We start from the raw sequence: 26,407 nt of genomic DNA, 5'->3' as shown, positions 1-26,407 counted from the left end.
GGATTACACTCAGTCAGTCAGCGTTTTACATATCTTAAATTTTGCCCAGTGAAGAGAGAGGATATGAAAAAAAAGTCTAAATATTACTTTTCAACAATGAGACGTTTAAAACCTGCACTGACGAACACACTCGCCAACACAATAAACACAATTGACCGCAGTCCTTCACAGAGCGACACACGCAAAATGAGACACAAATAATATTATTATTATTGTACCCTGCACTGCTGTAAACAACATCCGCAGTGTCCGTCACTGCCACACACAGAGTCCTAAAAGCGCACACAAACACGGACACACACACACACACACAGGTGTACATGAATGGTGCTCTGCCTCTGTGGCAGCTGTTATGTAACAGTGCAGAGTGACATCGGCACAAAAACAAGCCTAGAATAAAAACAAATGGTGTGTCACCGCTGCGCCTCTTCCCACGCCGCTTTACCTCAGTCCGCCCCCCTCAATTTAAAAAACAATATGCACAATCACATGCACAAGCAAAATAGTAAACATTTCAAGAGTAAAAGTAATATTTATTGTCGCTTGAGTGCACCAGGGCCTGACCTCACTGCTCAAACACAATGTGCGCTCGAGCTACGCAACGCACCCGCTGCATCCTACAGCATGTTGCTTATAGCCCCAAAGCATCTCATGGACAGACAGCGTGCTTCACCAGCATCTAACCCCCAATCCACGGGGTATTTGCAGGTACATTTAAATGCTGTTTAACGGTGGATGTTTGTTTTAGTCACTCATCAATCAGGGTAGAAGTGCCTCAGCCTGCCAACTGTACCTGTATTCGCTGTCTGGCTGCAGGCCTGCGACCAGCTGACTCGTCCCCGATTCCACAGTGACGGTTTGGTCTTCCAGGGTGATGACGTAGGAGGTGATTTCCGCCCCGTTGCTGTTCGGCTCGTCCCACTTCAGGAGGAGGCAGGTAGACGGGGAGTGACCCGACTCCGGGGAGGTCGGCAGTTCCAGGAGGGTGAGGGAGGTGATCGGGTCGGGATGTGTGGCGGGGGTGCGGAAACTCACCTGGTCGCTGTAAGGACCAGCACCTGCCTGATTCACCGCCTGAGGTGGGTGCAAAAAAAATAAAACAAAAAAGAGTCAAGTGAGGGCAGTGGAGGAAGCCGAGGACAGGGAAGACGTGGAGTGAGGTACAAAATGAAGAGAAGGCAAAAACACAGATAATTAGACGCGATAAAAACAAGACAGAGTTTAAGAAGAAAAGGAGGCCGGCGGAGGGAGATAAATTATAATCGGTGGTGAAAGCACTAAAGTATATTTGTTGTGCTGTGTTATACATTTATTTTTTACCTTAAGTAGTCTCTATTAAATGTCCTGCCGATTCCTTTTCGATGTGATAGGCTGTAATGCCTCAAATTCAGCGAGTAAACCAGGACATGTGAACGATATTCAAAGCGTGAACTAAAATACTAAAATTATCTGTGCACTGTGGCTGATAATTGCAACAGGCAGACAACAGCAAAAATAAATTATTTATTATAAGCTTCGAGAAAGAACATGAGAACCAAAGCCAACCGAGTTTTTCTGATTCTTCTTTACACGCAAGATGTATTTTTTGCGAGACTAGAAAGACAAAGTCAGAAATGTTTTATTAAGTTATGCAGATTTGAAACCATGCTTCAGCAGACCAACATCCAGGTCCAGGACATCATGAGTCACACAGAGTGTTCTACCAAGTCCATGCGTTTTGTGTGCTTTGTCCTCTTAAGACGTACATATTTTCTTTTACTACACAGATGAACACAAATCACATGCGCACACCTTGTGCAACCCTCTGAACTTTAATGAGCACATAAAGAAAAGTCATAAACCAAGCTGTCAATGGATTTATAGCTTCAGAGGGTGCATTGGTCAGGGAGCCAGAGAGAGTGTGTCTGTGTGTGGTGAATGTGTGTGTGTGTGTGTGTGTGTTAAGGACACTTATTTAAGCAGCAGAAACATAAGTAAAATGGCAAAACAGGAAAGAACATAATTAAGTCAGAACATAAAGACAACCAAATATCATCAACTGGTTTCTTTACATGTACGTGTTTGCATTCGTGTCCTCACTAAGTCTCTGACGTGCACGCAGCCGTAATCACCGGTTTTTGTTATATGTGATTTTAGTGTCCTTTGAGAACCAAGTAACTGGACAGATCAAGTCACATGACGCCAAGTTCAACTAGTTCAACTTTCATTCACGTCACATGAATTCAAAAGACAAATTACAAACACGTTGTCTAAATAGCAACCTTTTCTTGAAATACTGATGTTTTGTTGGAGTTGGCATTACGAACCGGATGCCTGCAGTGAACCACACATCCAACCAGAGGTCTCGTCCACTATTGCTCTCAGTGTGTTCGGGACTTGGGCTTCCTTGTAATTATTACCCATGAGTAGTTTTTTTTGCACGTTACCTGTAGCCTGCAGCAGAAATCTGTGGCAGGTGTGAGGTCAGACAGTTCACACTGCGTGGCAGCTCCGCAGTAGATGAGCTCCATGGGTTCCTCTTCTCGCGCGCACTCCAAACGATACTCAGAGATGTCCGTGCCCGAGCCCTCGGGACTCTGAATCACACACACACACACACGCGCGCGCTTAGCAGAGCAAATCTAACCTGAACTTGGAATTAATAAATACAGTGCCACATTAAAGAAGGCCGAGGGCTAATAAGGAATACATCAGTAGAGACAGGCTTTATTCAATTAAACACCAGAGGCTTTCTTTTTAAAGTGGATGCATCAACTAGGACGAGTCGGATTGCTACAAATTAAACACTCTCCTGGGACCACTTGTCCACAACAGCCAAGGCAGAAAAAAGTGCTTTTTGGGTTGGTAGAAACAGGAGGGGAAGGTGGCCTCCGAGTAACGTTTCGCTTGACCCACTTATGCTGCTCTTTGCTCGTTAAAATTAATTTGATAATTACAGTGAGTGTGTTTGTCTCACCTCCCAGTTGAGCGTGACGCAGGTGTTACTGGTGAGAAGGAAGAACGGCGCCCCGCACTGGCCAGGAGGGCCCGCTGCAGTCGTCACCTCCGTCGGCTCGGAGTACGCTCCAAACTAAAAGAGGGGAAGAGACGCGGCGTTTAGGCGCAGGCGGGAAGGGCAGCACAGTCCACACCGGGTTGCCTGCTTGTGTGCGTGTACACAGTGCTGTTGTTTTTGTGCCCTCCGCATGTTTAGTGTGTGTGCTGTGCCTGTGCTTCCTTTCGATCAGCCAGTCTGAATACTAAATTCACTCTGGAGTTTGTGGATCATCGATCCAGGTGGACGTGAGCCGTGTCACGCGGCTGCCGTTAGTCCGTCTGGGACACTGTGACGTAAAAGATGCTGGCCCTTAATTGCATAAAATTGTTTTTATATTATACTGGGCCTAGCGCCATGTATAAACATAGCTACCCTTTTATTGTGCATTGTATACTAAGCTATTCAAATAATACACAGGTTCATTTATTCATTAACCTTTTACAGGGTGGCCGTGCTGCTGCCATTTATAAACATACATCCTGCATAACACTGAGCTGACAATTAATAACAACTTATTAAAATAATTGACAGATTTATGCTATTATTTTAACATACATATAGAAGGGACAGTGAATCCTCAAGCATCTGTGGATGGCACACTTACTCCCACTCTGTTAATGTGTATTTAAAGACAAATACAATTCTGATTCTAAAGACATTTGTGGAAAAAAATTAGTTAAATGTTTTAATTTATATACACACGCATATATATATATATATATGTAGATATCTATACATTATATACTGTATATATATATATGGAGGTACTGCAGGGGCATTGCGATATATATATATATATATGTAGATATCTATACATTATATACTGTATATATATATATGGAGGTACTGCAGGGGCGTTGCGATATATATATATATATATCCCTGTTGAAGACGTCTACTCTAAATGGAGCTTCATTCCAAATATTGCCCTCTTCCTCCGCTTCCCTTTACAGTATTCCTGCTCTGTGTGCATTTGAACTTCTTACCCCAGCCTCGTTGGCGGCCCGCAATTGGAAGCTGTATGTGGCACCAGGCAGCAGACTACCAACAGTGCATTGCAGCTCTGACCCATGGTACACCTCTGTTGGCTTGGTGTCAACCTCACTCATCTCCAGACTGAACACGCAGTCCTCGCATACTCCTTCAGAGTGAGGGGGCTCTACATGGACAAAGAGAGAGAGACACACAACATGGTTCACCGGGCCGATATTTCCTCCACCAGCTGTTTCAATTTGGTTGTAGGAAGTAAAAATAATGGAGACCGGGGGGAAAACAGTTCTAATGCATTACGTGCGACCTTGACCTGGAGAAAGTAATTGCAACAGCGCTGCTTGAATTTGAGCTGATCAGGGCACTGGCCGGCACTGTTAAACTGGTTAAAACAAGAACTTCAAGCAGGGAAACTTTCCCCCTGCCAACAGATAACTTTACTCATCTGCGATAATGGGTTGACATTGGAAGAGTTAAATCTGAAATGAGGCTAGGTTAGGCATTTAATTGGCTAAATTAGGCCTCATTTAGACTGAAAAAAAAGTTGGCCAGGGAGACATTTTAGGCTGCCAGAGGGAAATTTAGATGTCTGACAAAACAATTAAATTATATTGGGGTAAAGGAAAATGATCACAGTGTATGTGTGCATCTGCACTCACCCCATTCTAACTGCACTTCCTTGTGTTTGGCTTTACCCACAATCCTTGGCGGCTGGCAGGGACCTGGTGGGACGCTTAATGTACGGACCGGAACACTAACAGTGCACTTCAGGAGGGGTGAAAGATACAGGCAATCAAAAGAAAAGAGAAGAAAACACAGTCACAGACCAGTTTGAATAATGACTGGCAGACATGCTAATTATAGTTATTTATAACTAACATCGACATGCAGGGTGTAGGTTTTCTCAATACAACACACCGATACTAAAGTTAACTATCTGAAGCAGTTTTTTCCTCTGTGTGTGTGTTTCATTCCTACCGGGCTGTGTCCTCCGGTGGTGATGCTACACACACGTAGGCTGTAGACGGTCCCAGGTGCCAGGCGCTCACACACACACTGTGTTGCCGGACCACTGTACGCTACCTCCCATTGGCTAGCTGCACAGACCACAAAACACCGAGTCACACAACCGGCCGCATACAAACTACAAAGCAAAAAGAATTGCAGCGAGAGTGGAACATATTGTGATTATGCAGAGCATACGCTTCAGTTATTTACATAACTGTGCGAAAGTCATATTAAAGGCGCTCATCAAAACACACCAAATCCCACAATGAGATGAGTTAGAGCCGTTCACTGTAAGCAGGGGAAAAGGAGGATATGCACACAATAAACAGATTATTAACTGGGGTATATGTTTCCCCGTCTAGTGTGTGTCTGATGTTCAGCAATTGAATATATAGTACGTGAAAGCACAATATATATTTTAATGTGTTCATATAACCTTGGATGTTAGTCTGCCCTTTTTTAAGCTACTCTGTCATGATTTTAAGATGTTCTACTCTTATTTATTACCCAAGACTGCTCTTCAATAAACAACTAAATGCATTTGATCGTGTGGGTAGAGTTTCAGGAAAATATGCCTCGTTCTCCCCGCTAAAAGAACACAAGAACATTTAGTTTAAGTGGATTTCTGGGTAAATTCTGAAAAGGGCTGTGTGCTGAATTGATGCTAACGAAGGGTGAATTACGGACGCTATACTTCTCAGGAGATTAAGTGAGAGAAATGGTCGAAGAGAGCGAGTGAGAACAGGGCAGAGAGGACGTCACATTCTGAGCTCTGCTTTACAAAATGATAAGCTGAATGCTGGCATGGATGGAGCTCAGACAGAGGGATGTAAATTGTACCTTCAGAGCCTCCCTCTGAGGTCTCCAGCAGGTAGGTGAGAGCCTCTGAACCCCCGTTGTCCTGGGGAGGATCTGTCAATGAATACATTGTTTTCGTTAACTTCATGCATGGAACACCGATAATACTTCAATAAAAGTTTAAATCAACTCAAACTATTGCATTAACAAACAGTTGTGGTTTGAGATTTTAATGACATTTAGCATCAATTTTGGAAGATCTATAAAGTGTCAGGAGCAAACTAATTGTCTTTCAGCCAAACAAAATCCTTCAGGATTATCTGAGCACACTCATCAAACTTCGACATTATTTTGACTATTTAAAGACAGATTACAGACATTGTAATGGATAAATAATTGTAGATATTATTGGGGATGTTGATTAAGAGAAGACAGATAAATCAGCATTGATGGAGAGAACCTACTTGGTTTCCCCTCATCTCAGTCCTATTCTATCAACACTGCTTCCATGATAATAGCTAGGCACACACTTGTTTTTAATAAATATGCAAAAGGGATAATACAGCACACAACGAAGGGATGCACCTGGTGGGGAAATCCCAATACACTGGACGAGATAAAGACAGTGGTTTAGCACTGAAATGTGATGTGTTTATAGCTTTTAGGGTCAAATCAATAATGTGAAGGGTGATTAAGAGACATCCAGCACGATCTGTGCCATGTTTACAACATGGGAGAAAGGGCAGAGTGCTCTGACTGCTGCACTGACGCAGGGGCAGATGGATGGAAGCCGACATTATGGCAGAACACATGAGCACCCCAGAGGCAGCAGCTTATTAATCCCACCTGAATGAATGCTTTTATTCAGCAATATACTGCTAAGTTGAGTATTTTGAGAGTTTACTGGCATTGGAAAATAAACACTATTAATCAATGACCTTTTGAACTCTTCCAGTATTTTATCTAGACTGAAGGGTAAATCACAAAGACCGGATTTTGACCCGGATTTGCTCCAGCAATCTGATTGCTTTGCAACTGTTATCCATCCATTCTCATTGTCCGATACATGTTTTGAAGTAGAATGCAATTTCCTTTTCTTGTTGTGACTCATATAATTTTGCAATTTTACGTATGATGGCAATCTCTGCTCCAAGAACATCATGGTCAGAACAACGGAGAGACGGCGAACTGCAGGTCCAGACTAACGAGACAGATCCAGTATTTGTGTTTCAACATCGCAGTCAGTGTGGATAATTCCACTCTGCGTGTCACTATTAGCGCTGACTTTTGTGAACGGGACTGTTTTTGCAATAGAAAAGGGACCATTTGGCAAAAAATGCATACATATATTTCAAATAACATGAGTTGTAAGATTGGAGAATTTCACTGTTTGGTTTGATTCGATGTGTCTAATTCATCTTCAGACAACTGCAAGACCCTTGCAAGTTTTTGTTCTTTAATATGTGTTTGTTATTTGTTAGGACTAAAACATGTGAAACAATGTTTATTATCTCAGCAATCTACACATTATTAAAACCACTTCAAGAAGAACAATTGAAAAATCCATGTTGCCTCTTCCATTTGCATGTGCGATGTATAGCACACATGTCTGGGTGTGGATATTTACCCCATGTGACGGTAAATCCGTAGGGTGTTGCCGCGGTAACAGAGGGTGTGGATGGAGGACCTGGTTTGTCTGGATTGGTGGTGCAGACCAACACTTCACTGGGGCTGCTCTTCCCCTCCATGTTTGATGCTATGAGCTGCAGGGGAGAAGGATGGGGAGGGGGGGGGGGGATTGTTTTGTGAAGGGGAGAAATGGAGGAAAGATGGAGCGTGAGTAATAGGACCCATAACTCTTTGCTACTTCCCCAGTGCATCACCTGACTCCTCCTCCGCCATCCCTTTTCTTCAGATTACTCCGTCCATTGTCCCATTCAATGGGAAATCTATTTGGTTTTTTTTGGTTCACTCGGGATGAACATCACAAACATCACAGTGCTGTCTCTTTGTGTGTGTGCATGTATGTTTCTGTTTGCCGCCTCATTAGACAGTGATGACAGGCACATCAGTGTGTGTGTGTGTGTGTGTGTGTGAGAAAGTCCATGTGAGGTGCGTTTTGAGACGATTGTACGATAATACACAGTTCATAACAAGAGACACACACAGGAAAGCAAGCATTGACGCAAAAGCTTCCGCTTACAGAGATCTGCCGTCGGTACATTTAGTTCCACAATGTTCTGGCGCTATGAAGGGCTCTCACACAGTTTAGTCGAGCCGGGACGAGTTCCCTCCTTGCTAAATGGCTGGTAAATTGCCTTCTCTCGTTATTGGTTATATTGTTGTCAAACCAAATGCTGTATTCCTTCTTAGATGTGATGGATGTTGTCTTAACGGGATGGGCTTGTACGCTTTGAAACATTTAATGGATAGAAAACATCACTGAGTGCAGATTCTCTTAAAAAGGATCTTGCAGAATGTCCACATTCACAAATTGAGGTAACAGGAGTCTGACTGGAAAATAATAGCAACGTCCCGGGTGGGACACCATCTGTGGTACTTAGTTGCACATCATACCCCTCTTCCCTGTCTCCACTCTGCCTCTCTAAGTAGTCTTTCTGACAAAAGTGAAAAAAATCCCAAATAACAATAATAGAAAACACATAAACACGTCATGATGTCACTTACCCTGAATTTATACTGTGTACTCCTCTTCAGGCCTTGCACAGTACAGGTCAGGTTTTCTCCAGTGTACTTGGGATGAAAGTCTATTCCCTGTGGATGATACAGATGCCGATACACAGTCAGTAGTCTGTGTGTGTGGGCGTGTGACTGGGATTCTGCCAGCATGTGTTCATTTAAATGGACATTTTGAGCATCTGGATGTAATGAATGCTGACTTTTGACATATACATGCATGTATGGGAGTATTTGGCGCAATTCAATTCTTCTTTATATGTTCAATCAAACGCATACAGGAGGCTCTGTTTTGCTGTGTCTATGCTGGTACTTTATACGAATTGCCGCTTTGTGCATCTGCTTTGTGTTCATTTCCCCAAACTGTATTAAACAAGCATTTTAAACACAAGCAGTACAGCCCTTCTTGTTTGAAATTGTTGTTCATCCCGCCTCTCTCTTCTTGTGAGATTGACACAACTGACGGCACCAAGCTCAACCAAATTAATTTAAGATGAAAAATGCCCTGTGCCACAGACCTAAACTGAATAAATGCTTTCACATAAGTGTTTACGCATGCGTGGCTACTCACGCTGTTGTCCTCCTGGATCTCGAGTGTGTATTTGAGCTGCTCCTCGCTCGGACTACCCTCAGGGCGCCCCCACTCCAAGGTCACCCAGGAAACCCCCGCCCTGACCAGCCGCGGGGCCAACGGCAGAGCGGGCAGGGTGCCCATGGTGTAAAACACCACCTCTGTGCTGAAGCCACTGCACAAAACACATGTAGATTCACATGTTTGCGGTTTGTTCAAAATGCTGAGGCAAATGAGTCAATCTATGGATTATTCCTGCTGAGGACAAAACGGAGGAAAGGAGAAGAAAAGGACACTGGCGTCCTGCAGGGGTAAGTGCTGGGCTGGAAGAAGGGGAAGCTAATTGGAGAGGTGCAGGACAGAAAGCATTTTCAATGTATGACCAGCAGCTGGGTTTGGGAGAGGGTTCTTTTGAAGATAAGAAGAATAGCTGGTAATCAAACGCCAGCTTGGGCCCCCGTTTACTTGTGGAAGGGTCCGTCCATGGCTTCAAAGGGAAATCAAGTATACATTAAGGCTGCTTTGATTTCAGCAAGGAAACTGATATGTCCTCCTTTGCTATCGCTCACCCCCGTCACCTCCTATCCGTCTCCCTAACAGCCGCAAGCGAGATGCTTGCCGCAATAATGACAAAAAAGGGAGACGAGAGGAAGGAGAGGAAATGCAGGGGAAAATGAGAAGAGGAAGAGAAGCCATGCGGCATGCAGAATAAAAGCAATGAGGTTGTCTCTCAGTTTATAATGACAATGGTAAAATGTATTCCCATACTGTAGGGATAGTTAGTGTAGGGATAGTTTGTGTAGGGATAGTTAGTGTAGGGATAGTTAGTGTAGGGATAGTTTGTGTAGGGATAGTTAGTGTAGGGATAGTTTGTGTAGGGATAGTTAGTGTAGGGATAGTTTGTGTAGGGATAGTTTGTGTAGGGATAGTTAGTGTAGGGATAGTTAGTGTAGGGATAGTTAGTGTAGGGATAGTTTGTGTAGGGATAGTTAGTGTAGGTATAGTTTGTGTAGGGATAGTTTGTGTAGGGATAGATTGTGTAGGGATAGTTAGTGTAGGTATAGTTTGTGTAGGGATAGTTAGTGTAGGTATAGTTTGTGTAGGGATAGTTTGTGTAGGGATAGATTGTGTAGGGATAGTTAGTGTAGGTATAGATTGTGTAGGGATAGTTAGTGTAGGTATAGTTTGTGTAGGAATAGTTAGTGTAGGGATAGTTAGTGTAGGGATAGTTAGTGTAGGGATAGTTAGTGTAGGTATAGTTTGTGTAGGGATAGTTAGTGTAGGTATAGTTTGTGTAGGGATAGTTTGTGTAGGGATAGATTGTGTAGGGATAGTTAGTGTAGGTATAGTTTGTGTAGGGATAGTTAGTGTAGGGATAGTTAGTGTAGGGATAGTTAGTGTAGGGATAGTTAGTGTAGGGATAGTTTGTGTAGGGATAGATTGTGTAGGGATAGATTGTGTAGGGATAGTTAGTGTAGGTATAGTTTGTGTAGGGATAGTTAGTGTAGGGATAGTTTGTGTAGGGATAGTTTGTGTAGGGATAGTTTGTGTAGGGATAGTTTGTGTAGGGATAGATTGTGTAGGGATAGTTAGTGTAGGTATAGTTTGTGTAGGAATAGTTAGTGTAGGGATAGTTAGTGTAGGGATAGTTAGTGTAGGGATAGTTAGTGTAGGGATAGTTAGTGTAGGTATAGTTTGTGTAGGGATAGTTAGTGTAGGTATAGTTTGTGTAGGGATAGTTTGTGTAGGGATAGATTGTGTAGGGATAGTTAGTGTAGGTATAGTTTGTGTAGGGATAGTTAGTGTAGGGATAGTTAGTGTAGGGATAGTTAGTGTAGGGATAGTTAGTGTAGGGATAGTTAGTGTAGGTATAGTTTGTGTAGGGATAGTTAGTGTAGGGATAGTTAGTGTAGGGATAGTTAGTGTAGGGATAGATTGTGTAGGGATAGTTAGTGTAGGGATAGTTTGTGTAGGGATAGTTAGTGTAGGGATAGTTAGTGTAGGGATAGTTAGTGTAGGGATAGTTTGTGTAGGGATAGATTGTGTAGGGATAGTTAGTGTAGGTATAGTTTGTGTAGGGATAGTTAGTGTAGGTATAGTTTGTGTAGGGATAGTTTGTGTAGGGATAGTTAGTGTAGGGATAGTTAGTGTAGGTATAGTTTGTGTAGGGATAGTTTGTGTAGGGATAGATTGTGTAGGGATAGTTAGTGTAGGTATAGTTTGTGTAGGGATAGTTAGTGTAGGGATAGTTAGTGTAGGGATAGTTTGTGTAGGGATAGTTAGTGTAGGGATAGTTAGTGTAGGGATAGTTAGTGTAGGGATAGTTAGTGTAGGGATAGTTTGTGTAGGGATAGTTAGTGTAGGGATAGTTAGTGTAGGGATAGTTAGTGTAGGGATAGTTAGTGTAGGGATAGTTAGTGTAGGGATAGTTAGTGTAGGGATAGTTTGTGTAGGGATAGTTTGTGTAGGGAGCAGTCAGGGCTAAACCTGTGGCTAGTGACCTCTCAGGTTCTCATGTGAAAGGCCGTCCCATATTAATCAATCCGTCCGATCGTATTAGAAGAAGGAACAAGAAATAGTCATCTGCCTCCTGTGCCATTTGTGACGACGTATGCATGAATACACTTGTGTGTTTGTGTGTATAGCACAAGTGAGAGGCAACAGTACCTTGTCCCGATGTCGTTGTGCGCAGCCACTCTGAACGTGTAGCCACAGGCGGGAAACAGTCTCGTCAGCCTACATTGTTTCTGGCTCCCAAAGTAACATTCTCTGAAAACACTGTTCTTCTTTCCCTGCAGAGAAGACAAGGATATATGGGGGGGGGGGGTTAAGACTGATTGCAAAAGCATGTAAGGAGAGATTTTCATGGAGTACATGAAGAAAATAAAAAAAAACCCGAGGAGGTCGGGGCCGACATGGATCTTACACAATTCATGCATTAACCACGTCCTCCCTGAGGAGGTGAACATCCGTTTATTAACGTCCGTGATACGAATGAGTGTGTTTAAAAAAAAAAGATAATGGCGGAGGACGGACACGACGAGAGCGAGAGAAGCGGGAGGACGAACCTCATCCCATTCCAGCAGGTAGTTTGTGATTTTGGAACCGTTGTCGCCGGGCGGCTGTGGACGACAGACAAGAGAGACACAGATTAGCTGAGGATTAAAGAATCCGACACGGAGCAGAAACAAAATACCAATTGAATCAACATTAATAGGGGGCTGTAGTGCTGATAAAATCCAGGTGAAGAGGGACTTACTGTTTACTTTTGTATTAAGCCATTTTTTGTGAGTTACTGCACATATAACATTTGGGAAGACATCAAGAATTCTTGATTCATGGCGTTGATTTATAACAATTTTCCTGTAAATACCATCCAAACCAATTGCCATGTCACTGTGAAGTTTATTGGGGGGCGTGTGGAGTACCTTCCACTGTAGGGTGAGGGTGCTCTTGGTGCGCTGGGCGAGTTTGGGGGTTAACGGGACGTCGGGGGCGCCGCAGTGCGTGGTGAACGAGCCGGCCTCCGAGCACGAGCCTCGAGCCGAGTTGTACGTCGCCGACACCCTAAAAACGAGGGAGACGTCTTCATTTAGTGAACGACGCAGACGTGACGACGAAGACGTCCATACGGAAGCGGTAGGACAAAAAAAAAAAAAGAAGCAAAAAACCTCTGTCGGCAATGTCCTTACCGTACGTGGTAGTCTGTCGCTGGCCTTAAGTCGCTCAGGTGGTACTCCAATTCTTCGCCGCTGAAACACACGCAGACAAAAGCACAAAAGGTCCCACCGCTGTACTCGGGGATGTGTTCCTGTGTTTGTAGCTGGGAGCGAGGTCCCTACCTGTATATGAGGCGATACTTTCCATCCCGTCCCTTATCAGAGAGAGACAGCTCGTAGGAGCAGGACAGCGGCATCGCGTTGCTAAGCCTGTTTACCAGCCCGGCAGGGGGGGCCCAGGACAGCCGGGCAGCCCGCGCCTGCACGTTGGAGACCTAGGAGATACACATAAAAGTATATACTCTATGTTACATATTAATTGTATGTTTTTGTCTCTGTACTTCCATTTGTTAAAAGCAATGAGTCATTGAAAACATCACCCCGGACGCCTTCCTGCTCAATCAATTGTGACGGAAAGAAAATTAAAATGAAACACAAAAATTATCCGACCCGTGTGCCAGCCAGGCCCTACATGTTTATGGGGTTATGCGGGAACACGGGGAGTGAGCCGAATTTAATGTGATTTTGCGTAGTCGTAGCCAATATTCCTGACTACGCATCGACTAAATATGGAGATAAATGTGCCCCGAGGGTCTGCAAACCAAACATTCCTAGACCGTCTAGGAAGACAGACAGGAAGAGCCGCAGAGTTCTGATCATGATGATTAGGTTTTATGAGATGGCATCACGGTGTCCACATGCCAGAGAGCCCATCTGCCTCTGATTGCATTTCATTCACAAATATGCACACTCTGCTGACAAGTACACTGCGGATACAAAAATACGGTTTCAGAGATGATGATGGATGCAGTTTGATGTTCATAGCTGCAGCAGTGAGAACAAAAGTGACCCCAGGACAAAGAAATAGAATGTAGAAAAGAAAAGAACACAAACAAGAAGTGGCGAGGAGAGGAGTCTGAGAAATAGATACACACTTTTGCTTGACAACTGAGAGAAAAGACGTTTGGGTTGAAGAGACAAATGTCTATTCTTCTGCATTTTATATATGAAAAAAAATCTTTAGAATGTTGAAGATACACATTTTGTTTACCCACAGCTTTATTTAGGTCACAGGGACAACATCTCCAACAGAACTTATAAGTAAATCCATCACAAGGTACTTTAGCTGTTAGAGGGAGGACTGAATACTGAATAAATCCAAACCAATCTATTGTGTCCTTTTGTAATGCATTCAGGTAATGTGGTGTCAAAAGTGACTCAGCACCACATCTCATAGTTTGAGACGAAATAGAAACCAATGACAAAAGAAGATCTCAGAATTGTTCTTACTTAACCTTCCTTTTATTTTTCTTCTCAGTATCAACTACAATAAACTGATGGAGGTAATTTGAGGTCATGCAAGAAAATCATCTCCGGAAAGAAATAAAAATAAAAAACCTCTCTCTCATAGTTCCATTCTTACTGCCTATTTCAAACCCCCTTAAACTTGCCAAATTTTCCAATTGCACAGACTGCTACACTCCTTTGACCTGGCGAAAGCAATTCCTGGGATGGAGGTGGGTTATGAAGGGGTTTTCAGCAGGAAAAGGCAGAGTGGGAAGTGAATGGCACAGATGAATAGACACTGCCCTCATGTGGCCAAACTGAGCACAGCTACAATGACGGGTGGGCCTCTGTGTCGCCGTTGTCAGCGCCATGAAAGACTTAAAATCAATCAACCCTAATTCCAGTTACGACTGGATAGACGAGAGGCGTTGGATGAAAGTGGTTATAAGTGTGCTTCGTTCGTGTGTGTGTGTGTGTGTGTCCATGCAGATTGTGGCGGGGTGGCGAGCACAAACCTGTGGTTTGTCGATTGTACACAGCATGTCTTGAATACGCTTTCCCTCTGAATCATGATCTGAGGAGACAGAGACAAACAAAAGACGATGTTATTAAAAGATTAAAAAAAATGTATACAGAACATATAAAAGAAATATATTGGAAACTGATCATGGGAAGATTGAGTCCACATGGTTCATAATCAATGAATTGCTCAATTTGATTCAAGCTTTAAATAAAAAGAAAAAAATCACAGTCCCAAAATAGCTGCCATAGTGATAAATATGGCAGATTATTGCCGGTCACATCAGGATTTCTCTTAGAGCCTTCTATACATTTGATTCTTTATTTTAGTATTTGATATAGATACAATACAATTAATTGGAGCGGATGTAGCTCCTAAGTCACAGAATCCAAGCAATGGGTTCCATATTATATGTAACCACTGATACGGTTTTCGAGGAGTAGACTCTTCAACTTGTTCATATGCTAAGGAGAAGCGTAATGACTAATCATACCAACTAATAGAGCAGAAAAAGGATTCATGTCTTTGAAAATATTGAGACTTAATTATTATGCAATATATTTTGGATTCAAATCTGAATACGGTTGAGCTGAAAATGGATGCAATACATTTTTCATTCCAGTATTTTATCAAAAAATGTCACAGATTTACCCCTCGTCTCTAGGAATGGTTACGGGGGGACTCCTCCATGGTAACGGCACACACACGTAGCATGCGCACATCCACACAACAAACTCGGCTACAGGTCTGATGCATTAATACGATGCGTTTAAAATGTGATTTATTGGACCCTCGGGGTAGTTAGAAGGGTGAGTGAGTCTGTGTGTGTCTGTTTGTATGTGTGTATAATGGAAGGTTGTTCCCCCCCACGTGATCCCCGCAGTGGATGTTTTTCCGACCAGATGAGGCCCGCTTTCTCCATTTGAGTCTGACCACTGTAAATCAACCAGGATGCGTGTGTGTGTGTGTGTGTGTGTGTGTGTGAGATCTGTATAGACCAAGTCTGTATGATGTTACTGGAACACGACCGCATCACATTAACACGCTGCACACACACACACAGTATGCTTGTGTATAAAAACAGCTTGTACTTCAAAGATCACTGTACATTCGTAGGAATTGATGAATGAAAGATTATGTGTGCGCAAACGAGTCTGTCTGTGTGTGTGTGTGTGTGTGTGTGAGTGAGAGAGACAGTGTCTAAGTCCCTCCGACAGGTTCTGTGGGTGAGAGGGCCTCACTGTGCCCGGGGGTACACTTATGAGTCATGGCAACAGTGATGTCATGGAAGCCCAACCTTAACTTGACCCTCCTGTGTGTGTGTGTGTGTGTTAGACGGAATAAAAAAGCAAGCAAAGGGAGACAGGGAGTGTGTGCGTGTCTTCTAAGTCCCAGTATCAGGTTACAGGAGATTGGTGATGACTGAGGGAAGGAGGGTGGGGGGGGGGGGGGGGGTGTTTAGCTACTGTGTGTGTACAGTGGAGTTAGCAGCGTAAATTCAACAGGTGACGTACACACTCAGTGCATCACTGCTGGACTCTTTGGCTCATTCACAGGCTATAAAACAAAATGTATTCATCGCCTTTCATCTATTTTGGACAACACCTCACCTTCCTCCTTTACAGAATAATGACAGCATCAGACACACAGCTCCAGGCACGAACAGCTCTCACCCGGCTCATTCCACCCATTCATCACGGCTGGGAGAGAAGGGAGCGCACGGCCTGTTTAATGCCGCCGTCCTGTAGCTACGTGTCTGGTGCAGATGTTCACTAAACAAAGGCTGTTGATGATCAGACAGTATGCATGGCTGAAGAAAAGATCCTCTGGGAGTTAAAAGGCTTCATCAAGCACCGGAGAAATTAGCTTTATTGTTTTTTTACATTTTCAGTAAAATAATAAATGGTAGAAATCCCTTTCCTTCTTGTTTTGTTAGACAGAGGCGGTTTCTTTTGAGGATGTCGTCACCGAAAAATGATATATTTAATATCTTTTAAAATAAATAATTATAAAATACAATCCCTTGGGTATAACCAGTTAGAAATTCCAGACTTATGCTTCAGTAGTTGGGGGGGGAAAAAAAGTTTGTGACAGAAATAAGAGATTTATGTAATATTTGAAGAGACCAGTAATAAAGTTGGAAAAACACTAGTGCTTTACCTCACCGCTGACTGTTATGACTTGCTATGGTTGCTGAGTCCAGCTGCTTAAGTGTTTAATATGAAACAACCACAGAGCTGATGCTGACGGCTCGAAATTAAACTGAATCTCTTCCCACCGTACAGTGGCAGGCCGTGCGTTTTCATCCTGAGCTGATCTGCTGGCTGGCTTTCTGTTTGACAAAAGCCACCCTGACCGTACTGACGGACTGTGCGTTAATGCAGACGTCCTCATGAGGCCACCTCGGCACTGCTGGCACGTCAAAGAATACGCCCACCAATCAAACTAAACATCTGATTGGTTGAAGACTATGACAATCAACAATATGGTCCCTATACACTTTAACGTGTAACGCGACCTGGAGGACTTCGGGACTCTCTTACATAGAGACACAGGGGCTGAATCTGATTGGATAAAAGCACTGGAAGCAGCGCTGCAGGGTGGAAGCAGAGAAACAGAGGAAGACAGGAGCTGTGCAATGAGAAAATAAGCTAATGGGAAACACAAGTATAATACATGTCGTGTGTTGCCTTAAAGCCATGACTTTGTGATTCTGTTCAGGCCGGCAGAGAAAGCATAGCTCGCCCTGACGGCCCACCTCTCTCTCTCTCTCCTCACTGTCCCACACCTCCTCTTTCTTGTGTTTATGTGCTGCCCACGCACCCGCACGTCCTCTCTCCTCGTCTGACCTCACATCCTGTCTGCGCCCGACCGCCTGTGTTTGATTACGGAGAGGGCAGCCAGACGGAGCGAGGCAGCGCGGCGGAGAGCAGGAAAAGAGCAGGAATGGGCAATGGAGGAGGACAGACTGAACAGAGACATTGAGAGAAGACAGGCGAGAGGAGTCTGGGTAAGAGATTAGGTGCAAAAACGCAAGGAAATTGCGGGACAAAGAGCGAGCCAAGGATCAACATAGAGGAGGAGAAAAGGAGGGATGAAAGGAGAGGGTTCAGGAGGATGTGAAGCAGGGATTGCATTCACTTTTGTGACATCATCAGTAGGTGCAGAGTAGAGCGCCACACTGACCTCAATGTACGTAGTAGTTACAGTACTGCCTTCAAATATAGGTTGCTTTTACTAAAAAAAAGTAAATTGCAGGTGTTTTTTGTGGAGTTGATAGAGCTGTGAAGTGGAATTTGTAAATTTCTATTTCACATTACATTAAAATGACATTGGTTTGCTGAAGGAAATATGGTTAACAAGAACAGCCGTATCTGTATCCCCTAGTTTACGCTGGGTAGTCGAACCTAAACAAAGAAAAATCATTTTTCTCTGGCCTTTGACCACCAAGCATATTTTTCTGAAACAAGCTCCCATGAGGCCGAACAGAAGGGGAGGGACTTCCGCTCTCCTTTGGATTATCTTTACACATTCACATAAATACTACGGTTACCTCGCTGCCTCAGTACTCTGCAAATACATGGAAATGTTGACCACAATCTGTTTTGATGTAATACACCTAAACCATTTAATTAGTGGAGTCACAGTGAAACTGAGCCTGTCCGACAGCGAGGAGGCTGCATTCCTCCTGCATGACTGCCTGCGGTTCTTAGACACAGTCTGTCTGCACTGGGACAGAAAAAGACCGTTATGGCTTGGAGAAAAATATTTTTAAAATCTGGCGCTCATTCAGCCCCATCCAACACAGACACACTAAGCCACTGGGTATGTGTGTGTGTGTGTGTGTGTGTCTGTCACTGTAAAGGAGCAAAGTGAGACATGATCCCCATCAGCGCAAGCCTCTAATCATGGAGTACAAAGCAAAGCAATGGACACTCAGCTGGAAGGAAAGGAAGCGAGAGAGATGTAGAGATGAGGGGAAGGACAGACAGCAGGATGGAGACGAAGGACTGGGGACGGACTTGAAAAGAAGAGAGAAGAGAACATTTGAGGTGGAGAGGGGCACAAACCTCGGATTCCAAACTATTATCATCTGTTGCTGCATAGTGAGCATTCCATCTGCTCAACAGCTGGGCTACACACACACACACACACACACATTTGCTGGGACATGCCACAGATTGTGGTTGTCATGGTGAAGGTTGAGTTCTCATGGCCAGGGCACTGATCATTGAAAAAGGGGGTTAGAGATTTTATTGGACTTCAGCTCAATAAAATTCTAGTTTTCCACAGCAAGGATTGGAAGAATCTGGTATACAAAGCTGGATTTCTGAGGGAGGAACACGTGTGCATGTGCACAAGAAGAACTGAAGCGAGCCTTTCTATGGCAGCAATGAATAAGAATCATCACTATTCGTGCGCGCCTGTGTCCAAAATAATGAAATCCAAAGTCAAACTTAACCTGAAACTAAAATAAATAAGTCTCAGTATAAACACTTGAAATTGCATTCTCTTATTTCCCCGGCGTAACCTGATTTTTCTCAATAACCGGGTTTCATGTGTGCATGTAAACAAAGACAGAGACAGAGGGACCTTGTCCACTGCAGGCCTCTCACCGAGGAGAGAGATCTGTGTGAGAGAGCGTCTCAACTGCCAAGCGACACAAAAAAAACCCTCCCTACTTTTCCAGGAAGACCATGAATTTGTGCGCATGTATGCACATGTGTTTATGCAAGTGTGTGCGTGCTGCGTACGGCGTAGCAACCTGGCCATGCAGCAAAGGATTATGGGGAATGAGTTTCTCAGAACCCTGACCCCATTCGACCGTGCTCTGCCCAAAAGATCTTTAGTGACTGCAGACTGGCAGGCAGCGGAAGACCAAAACACAGCAAAGAGAGGAGAGGCGCAGAGACATTTAGTTCTGGTTTTTCTTAAGAATGGGAATGACGGACTGATGGAGATCCACCGCACCAGATACAAAGTACAAACTCAAGTTTGCGCACGCAAAAAACACAACAAATTGGGTTCAAATCAATTTGCACAGTCAAAAATACTGGAAAAATGTCACAGTCTTCACAAAAGAATATGTACAGTATAGTGTTAATTAAGAACCTTGTGAGAATAGGGGCAATAAACCCAGCTTCTCCCTCTTCAATCCCAAAGCAGCACACAAACAGTTAATGAAAATATATACAGTTGTGTTGCCCATTTTATTCCTGCGCCTTTAGCATTTATTTAACCAACTTTCCCATTTGCCCGCGTTGTTTCTGTGACTCCAACCGCTGTCTTCTTAGTCTGGCTTTGACCCAAATGAATCTATTGCAGCTTCCAGCCTCTGCCTTAAACTCCAAGACCTTTGACTGTGTTCAGCTGTGAACCTCCCAACACAAAGCCCAGCCAGGTAATGGGCTCATGATGGTTAGGTACCTCATACAACCCCACCTCAGGTAATCCGAACAATCCCAATGAAGTCGAACTTTTCCCCCGCTGAAGCGGTTGAAAGGACTTAAAATCTTATGCAACCTGGTTGTCGGGAACAGAGAGCGGCCGGATGGAGAGTTTAGCGCTTATATCACAAGGTCCGTTCAGCTGGTGGGGGTAACGTCTGGTGTACTCATTGTGATTGGCGAGAACAACCGCCCCTTCTAATCCCACTAGTCCTGTTACATGATATCAGCGGGAAAGACATTCCTCTGCTGGTAAAGCCATCCCTTGTTCTCGCTCTGTTTTCTGTACATCCCCCTTCCTCCCCCTTCCCCCCCCCCCCCCCCCCCCCCCCCCCCCTCGCCCCCCTCTGTGGACTCTTTCCGCCCCCAATTTATTTCCATCGCTTCCCTTCTTTTCCATTTCCTTATTTTATCTCTTTCTTTCATTCCCCCTTTTAGTCCTCCGACCCACTGCCCCCTCCATCTTGCCGTACAAATGTGGCCGTATTTGGGTTTGTGGGAAGGGGTTGCAGTTGTGGGGCGGGTGGGGATTGAGATTATCACCATGGCGATGCACAGTCCAGAAAGCGAAGGGGTCGGAGTGCGACAAGTTCATTTCACACATTTCCATTAGTGTTACTACAACGACGGCAGGGTGAGCTGGAAGAGGAGCTCTGTGTTAATATAAAGGGTTATGACTCACTCAGCCAAAGACCACTGGAGCTAAAGACGATGACATCACCAAAACACTACAGGACATTGTGCTCTTATAAGACTTTTTTTCCCCACCAGATCACTAGTAGCTTAAATAGTAGTAAAGAAATAAATGCAAGTGTACTTGCAAGTTGTCAGCAGAATACATTTATGTGTTTGTATACAATTTCTTGATAATGGTAACCTGATGTTTAATAATTCTAAATTCAAAGAAATATTTAATATATATATGCATATATATTTATTTATTTTGTTCAAAACAAGCAGGAGTTTGCTAGAACAGTAGTATTATTGTGGCTCATGTCAGCTAAACATAGATGGATATTGCAGTGTCACTGGTCACATGAATGTGGTTTTGTTTAGGTTGAACCGTGATCTTATTTTGGTCAGTACTTGTATGACATGGTTGTTAAAATCTGGAACAGGAGATCAAATTGCATTTGAGATGAAACACTCAAATGCAAAATAACAAATATTACAAAGACATTTTCTCGAAATCATATGCAAAGAATGTGCCAGGAGCAAATTGGTTGAATATTCAATTCCAGCAGGCACTTTTTCACTATCTTTGGCAATGAAACGCATATTCAGTTTAGATTTACTATGTTAGTGCAGAATATTCATGAAATCTTTTCCCTTATTTAAGACAAATTATAAAGAACTTTAAGGACTCAAAGTGCATTTCAGTTTAAAAAAAAGAAGATGGCTGTCATTTCTTTTAAACTGAATAAGAGACAGATTTGTTTCCACAGTTATCATAACACAACCCATAACAATGACTATCACCCTTCCTCTCACTTCATTCATATCCCACGCAAAAGAACGGTGGCCACTGAGCACATCTGGTTTCCCCTGAATCCACAACACTCTGCAATGGCGTAGAACCAAAGATGGAGGAAAGAGGGTGCTGGCCCCTCTCTCACCGCTGAAACCCCAGTTTCTCAGAGTGAGAGACGGAATCTGCAGTGGTGGTGATGCAGAGCCAAGATGGAGGAACAGAGGGGACGGGGCCCACATCTGTTTCTGCTCAGCGAGCAGCTCACTTCTGAGGAAGAACCGGGCCTGTAGAAGTGGCTTTACTGGAGAATGGACACTGCGCTCGCCAAGTCAGCCTGCTGCCTTACTGCCAAAGGGGCAATGGCCACACAAACACACACACACACACACACACACAGAGCCACTGTGCACATACAGAGCAAGGCATCAAGGGCAAAGCGTAGGCAGCTGTGTGTGTGTGTGTGTGTGTGGTATTGCGGGTAGGACCATACTTGGATGCGTCAGGCCAAGCAGCAACTTTGTCGGAATGTTTGCTCTTCGCCTCCCTGTCTCTCCGTCTTTCCGTCCCTCGGCTCCCCGTGATGTAGGAATTCCGGTATAAAAAGAGAGATTCTCTGTAAGAACCTTCCGTCCCTCTCCCTCCTCCGTCGTTGTCCGTCTTTCAAATCCCACATTCCTCTCCTCTCTCCGTTTGCGCCCCTACCTCCCGCCAATCCTCTGGGCCCTCATACTGATTGTTTTACAGGAAGCCCAGTCGCAGGCTGTTTGTGCATGTGTGTGTGAGTGTGTGTGTGTGTGTCTGTGCGCTGGTGTGTGGTACATCGGGCTGACTCAGGCCCGAGCTCCAGCCCAGTAGTGAGACCCTGGCAGACCAGAAGAGTCCACCAACGGCATGCTCCTTCATGTCATGTGTGTTGTTGCTTTTGGAGCGCTTTAGTATGTGCTGTATGATCCTCACAAGCAGAGCGGACGACCTCGCTTTCCTTTTCCTGCTAAGGCACGCATCTTTGATGTGTTTTATGGCACACAGTACTGTGTGTGTGTGTGTGTGTGTTTCGCATTTGCAGAGATGTCCAGACCTGCACACACACACTGTCACTATGAGTGTGAGTGAGAAAGTTTAAATGTGTTTGTGTGTGAGCAGGTATACTTACTCAACCAAACTCTCCAAAAACAAAACCCATTTTCTTACTGATATCAATAGGCCCGGATTCACAAATATGTGCTCTTACAGTAGTGCTGCAACCAATTATTATTATTATTATCGTTTGTCAATTAATAATTTTTTCTTGTACTCAATTTACAATGATGGAAAACCAAATGGAACTAAGTAACTGAGAATGTTTTAACTTCTGCTTACAAATATTTAACTGACAACAAACGGTTTAATTATTTTATTTTATCAACTTGGGGTCTCTATGTCAGTGCATAAATTTAAAAGGAAACTACTTTCTATTGAAAACTGCATGGCAAGATAGCACTTAAGGTAAAAAGGTTTGTTTCACTAGCAATTTGTGTTAACCGACATCTTTCCATCTTGTTTCCATTCACCTCAACCAAACCACCTCAGTTGTACTTATATATTTTCTTTTTGTACTCTCCAGTCCAGAAAAGTTGTCTCCATACACGACAACTCTGTCACCCCAAACGTTACACTGCAACGAGGTTATTTTGCCAGATGTTCAGCCTTTCTTGCACAAATGAGTTACTTTTTTAATAACTCAGACATTCCTTTGACGTGTGAAAAGACAAGTCTTTGAAGAGGAACAGTACCACAATAAGCGAGTGTGTGTGTTAAGGCCACAGCCTCCCACCCCCCTGCCGGCTGAGCCCTCACCAACAAGGCCCGTATTGTAGCGGGGGTAAAACGATAGCGCTCAGGGACGGGTTCAGCTATGTGGTTACCCAGACAACCTCTCTTCCCCCCACATTCCCACCTTAATTCCCTCTGCCACTACACTCCACCAGGTAGCCACTATTCAAAAAAGTGCTGAATAGCTGCAGTGGAAACTAAAGAGATTCAAATTCAATTCGGTGTACAAAAAAAAATATATCTAAAACGGAATTTGCCCGTTTTGTATTCTGTGTGTGGTTACAGGAGAGAGAAACATTAAAACCTACTGGGAGCAATTGTTCCTTTCAGCGGTGCGAGTCTGAATGCTTTGTGTGTGTGTGTGTGTGTGTGTGTGTGTGTGTGTGTGTGTGTGTGTGTGTGTGTGTGTGTGTGTGTGTGTGTGTGTGTGTGTGTGTGTGTGTCTTACCTTGTGTGTGTGTCTCTGGTTCACTGTTTCGTGGACTGCTGCGGAGTCGCCTCTCCGGCTTCTTCCCTCCCGGACTGCAGAGTCCGCCCCCCGACCCCACCGACCCAAGTGATGGGGCGTGTGATTTGTTGCTGTATCAAAAATTAAGTTAGAAAATCATTTAATAAATCTATATATACATATTATCCCTGTTTGGGACCGGTCACAGCTTGGACTGAAATTGCTATCGGACTAACTTGTCAACGCTTAATGGTCTGATCCGAGCCGATTGCTGATCAAACAACAGTTGATTAATCAACGAGGTTGTAGCAGTATGGTCACCTGTATCCGTTGTGTGCTGGCCCCAGGCTGCCCTTATACAGAGTGGAGGGAGGGGAGTTGAGTCGGTTCTGTCGTTCTAGTTGCCTCTGTTCCTTTATCTTTTTGGGCTGTGGCTTACTGTACGTCTCCTCTCTGCCTATGTAGTTTGACATCCCATAAACTGGGATGATTTCTGAAGGAGTGGACGAGATGACAGTAGAGAATTTAAACCGGTACAAAGCATTACTTTCAATTTGCTATCATAATTGAATTTCCACATGAACGCTGTTATTTTTTGATGTGCTGCAGTATGAAGTCCAGCGAGCGGGTCACTACCTGGATCGCCGTACATGTGGGGAAGGTGGTGCTGGTAATACTGGTGGGGGGGCATGTCCCCGGGGCTGACAGGGGGGTAGAAAGAGTGAGAGTTGGGGATGAAGTGGGGGTGAGCAAGGTAAGGGGGCAGGTGGTGTGTGGGGGAGAGGGCCGGAGAGTAGGAGGGAGGGTAGCACTCTGGAGACTGGGGTGTGACCACCACCCGGCGGACCCCCGTATTATCCTCCAGCACCTGGGGGAGACACACAGGAAGAAAAAGGGTAGGTGAGTGACAGCTGGTCCAAAAATGTGACAGAAAACAAAAAGAGGTGAGTAAACTGTCCACAGTAAGCAACTGATTTATATGTTGTATTAAGTTTCAATTTTGCCTTTAGTGCAGGACATCAAACTGTGAACCTTTGGACAAATTGATGAACTAGGCCTGTATGGTTCTAATCTTCCTTTTTTGAGGTATAGTGGATTCTTGGGGTCCCAATTTCTTTGACAAAATGAAGCTGTCAATCACTTGTGTAAGAGCGGGTGCTCTATCTATCGAATAGCGTCTAATAAAAGGAATGAATCGCATAATTTAGTTAACAAGTGAATGATTGTTCTGAAAGGATACTTTGGGCCTTAAAGTGGTGTGATGTGATCACATGGTCTGCAGAAATAAAAAACGCAAGACGAAAGGCCAGCCTCAAATTAACATAGATTCCATATGAGTGTGTTCACTTTCACATTGATGGACTGGGACACACAAATACACACACACACACACACACACACACACACACACATTCCAACCATTCAGAACTTTTCACAGGCCGGCATTCCAAGCAGACACACACTGCCTGCACAGTCTTTGGCTGGTCCCTAACAACAACAACAACAACAAAATACACCAAATTAGACTACCCCAAAACACACACACACACTGAAGGGCAACAGACTCAGTGCCAGAACAGAGAGAAATAAAGAGGAGAGAATATTAAAGGGGGTCGGGAGGGGAGGCAGAGGGTTCGAGAACTAATCCGAGTGAGAAAAACTGAAAAGGGGGGAAGAGAAGAGGAGGAGGAGGAAGAAAAAGGACCCCCCCCATCTGACCCTTGTCCCCTCCTCTGCTAACAGGAAAAACAAGGGCAAAGTCTCTGCATTAGTACATGCACACACATCCTAATGCAGCCATTATCACAAACCCCAACACACACACACACACAGACACACACACATGCAATATCCATCTGTAAATGCACAACTTTCCACCACGCAGAGCTCTTGCCCCATCCATTCCTTCGCCCAGCCCTAACTCCACAAACACCCCTACCGACCTCGGGGCCTGTCTCCCCTATCTGTCTTGTTTGTGCAAGAGCAACAGGGTTTCCCGTTAACACTTGGCTCAGTCCCTACTAACACACACAAACCCACACACACGCCCACGGTGAGCCAATGACCTGACTTCCATTGGCATAGGAACACAATCCCACCTCATGCAGAAAACATCTATTTGCAACACGCGACTTGTGAAGGCAGACTATTGATTCTCTTTGACCTTCAACCCCCCCAGAACGACTGCAAGAGAAACCCAACGGTTGCCCCATTCATAATGTGATTGTGAAAAGACCAGATACAAGTCTTTTTTAGATAGATACAAGATTTGTTCTCCTCTTCCTGTTCTTGTGAGTAAAGTGTAAAAACTCTCACACTCACACGCACACACACACAGTCAGAAAAACAATTGCCCCTTGACACCCCAAATTCAGCACATTCCTGCCCAGTACTCTGTTGGTAGAGGAGACTTCAACAGCCTTGATAGGAGTCTGGTGCATGCTCGCTGTGTGTGTCACTGTGCACAAAGTCAAAGGGCTTCTATCAAATCAAAAACGACCCCTTTACCTACTTCTGATTGTGTATTAACACATTTTTGACTAATAACTATCAAAAAAAGTGTTGTTTGCTTCAAATTGCTAAATGTGTAGAGCCATGACCA

General features: G+C 44.1%; 1 protein-coding gene across 4 annotated transcripts in view; it reads right to left on the bottom strand.

Annotated features, from left to right (window-relative positions):
- fndc3ba (fibronectin type III domain containing 3Ba) overlaps window positions 1-26,407 on the bottom strand; it is a 73,407-nt gene that overhangs the window by 12,321 nt on the left and 34,679 nt on the right. For all 4 annotated transcript variants that reach the window (XM_037485782.2, XM_062557135.1, XM_037485783.2 and 1 more), the window contains 19 exons: window positions 24,442-24,673; window positions 24,127-24,298; window positions 23,806-23,936; window positions 14,623-14,681; window positions 12,944-13,095; window positions 12,794-12,853; window positions 12,530-12,668; window positions 12,170-12,223; window positions 11,769-11,893; window positions 9,102-9,276; window positions 8,522-8,608; window positions 7,461-7,596; window positions 5,876-5,947; window positions 5,006-5,124; window positions 4,687-4,792; window positions 4,024-4,196; window positions 2,957-3,070; window positions 2,427-2,576; window positions 794-1,074 (listed from right to left, as the gene is read on the bottom strand). In XM_037485782.2, coding sequence (XP_037341679.2) covers window positions 794-1,074; window positions 2,427-2,576; window positions 2,957-3,070; window positions 4,024-4,196; window positions 4,687-4,792; window positions 5,006-5,124; window positions 5,876-5,947; window positions 7,461-7,596; window positions 8,522-8,608; window positions 9,102-9,276; window positions 11,769-11,893; window positions 12,170-12,223; window positions 12,530-12,668; window positions 12,794-12,853; window positions 12,944-13,095; window positions 14,623-14,681; window positions 23,806-23,936; window positions 24,127-24,298; window positions 24,442-24,673 — 2,537 coding nt within the window. The remainder of the gene's footprint in view (window positions 1-793; window positions 1,075-2,426; window positions 2,577-2,956; window positions 3,071-4,023; window positions 4,197-4,686; window positions 4,793-5,005; window positions 5,125-5,875; window positions 5,948-7,460; window positions 7,597-8,521; window positions 8,609-9,101; window positions 9,277-11,768; window positions 11,894-12,169; window positions 12,224-12,529; window positions 12,669-12,793; window positions 12,854-12,943; window positions 13,096-14,622; window positions 14,682-23,805; window positions 23,937-24,126; window positions 24,299-24,441; window positions 24,674-26,407) is intronic.

This window comes from Pungitius pungitius, chromosome 14, assembly GCF_949316345.1.
Source record: "Pungitius pungitius chromosome 14, fPunPun2.1, whole genome shotgun sequence".
Classification (NCBI taxonomy): Eukaryota; Metazoa; Chordata; class Actinopteri; order Perciformes; family Gasterosteidae; genus Pungitius; species Pungitius pungitius.
The sequence above is the reverse complement of the archived record's forward strand: the minus strand, read 5'-3'. Positions and strand labels throughout refer to the sequence as shown.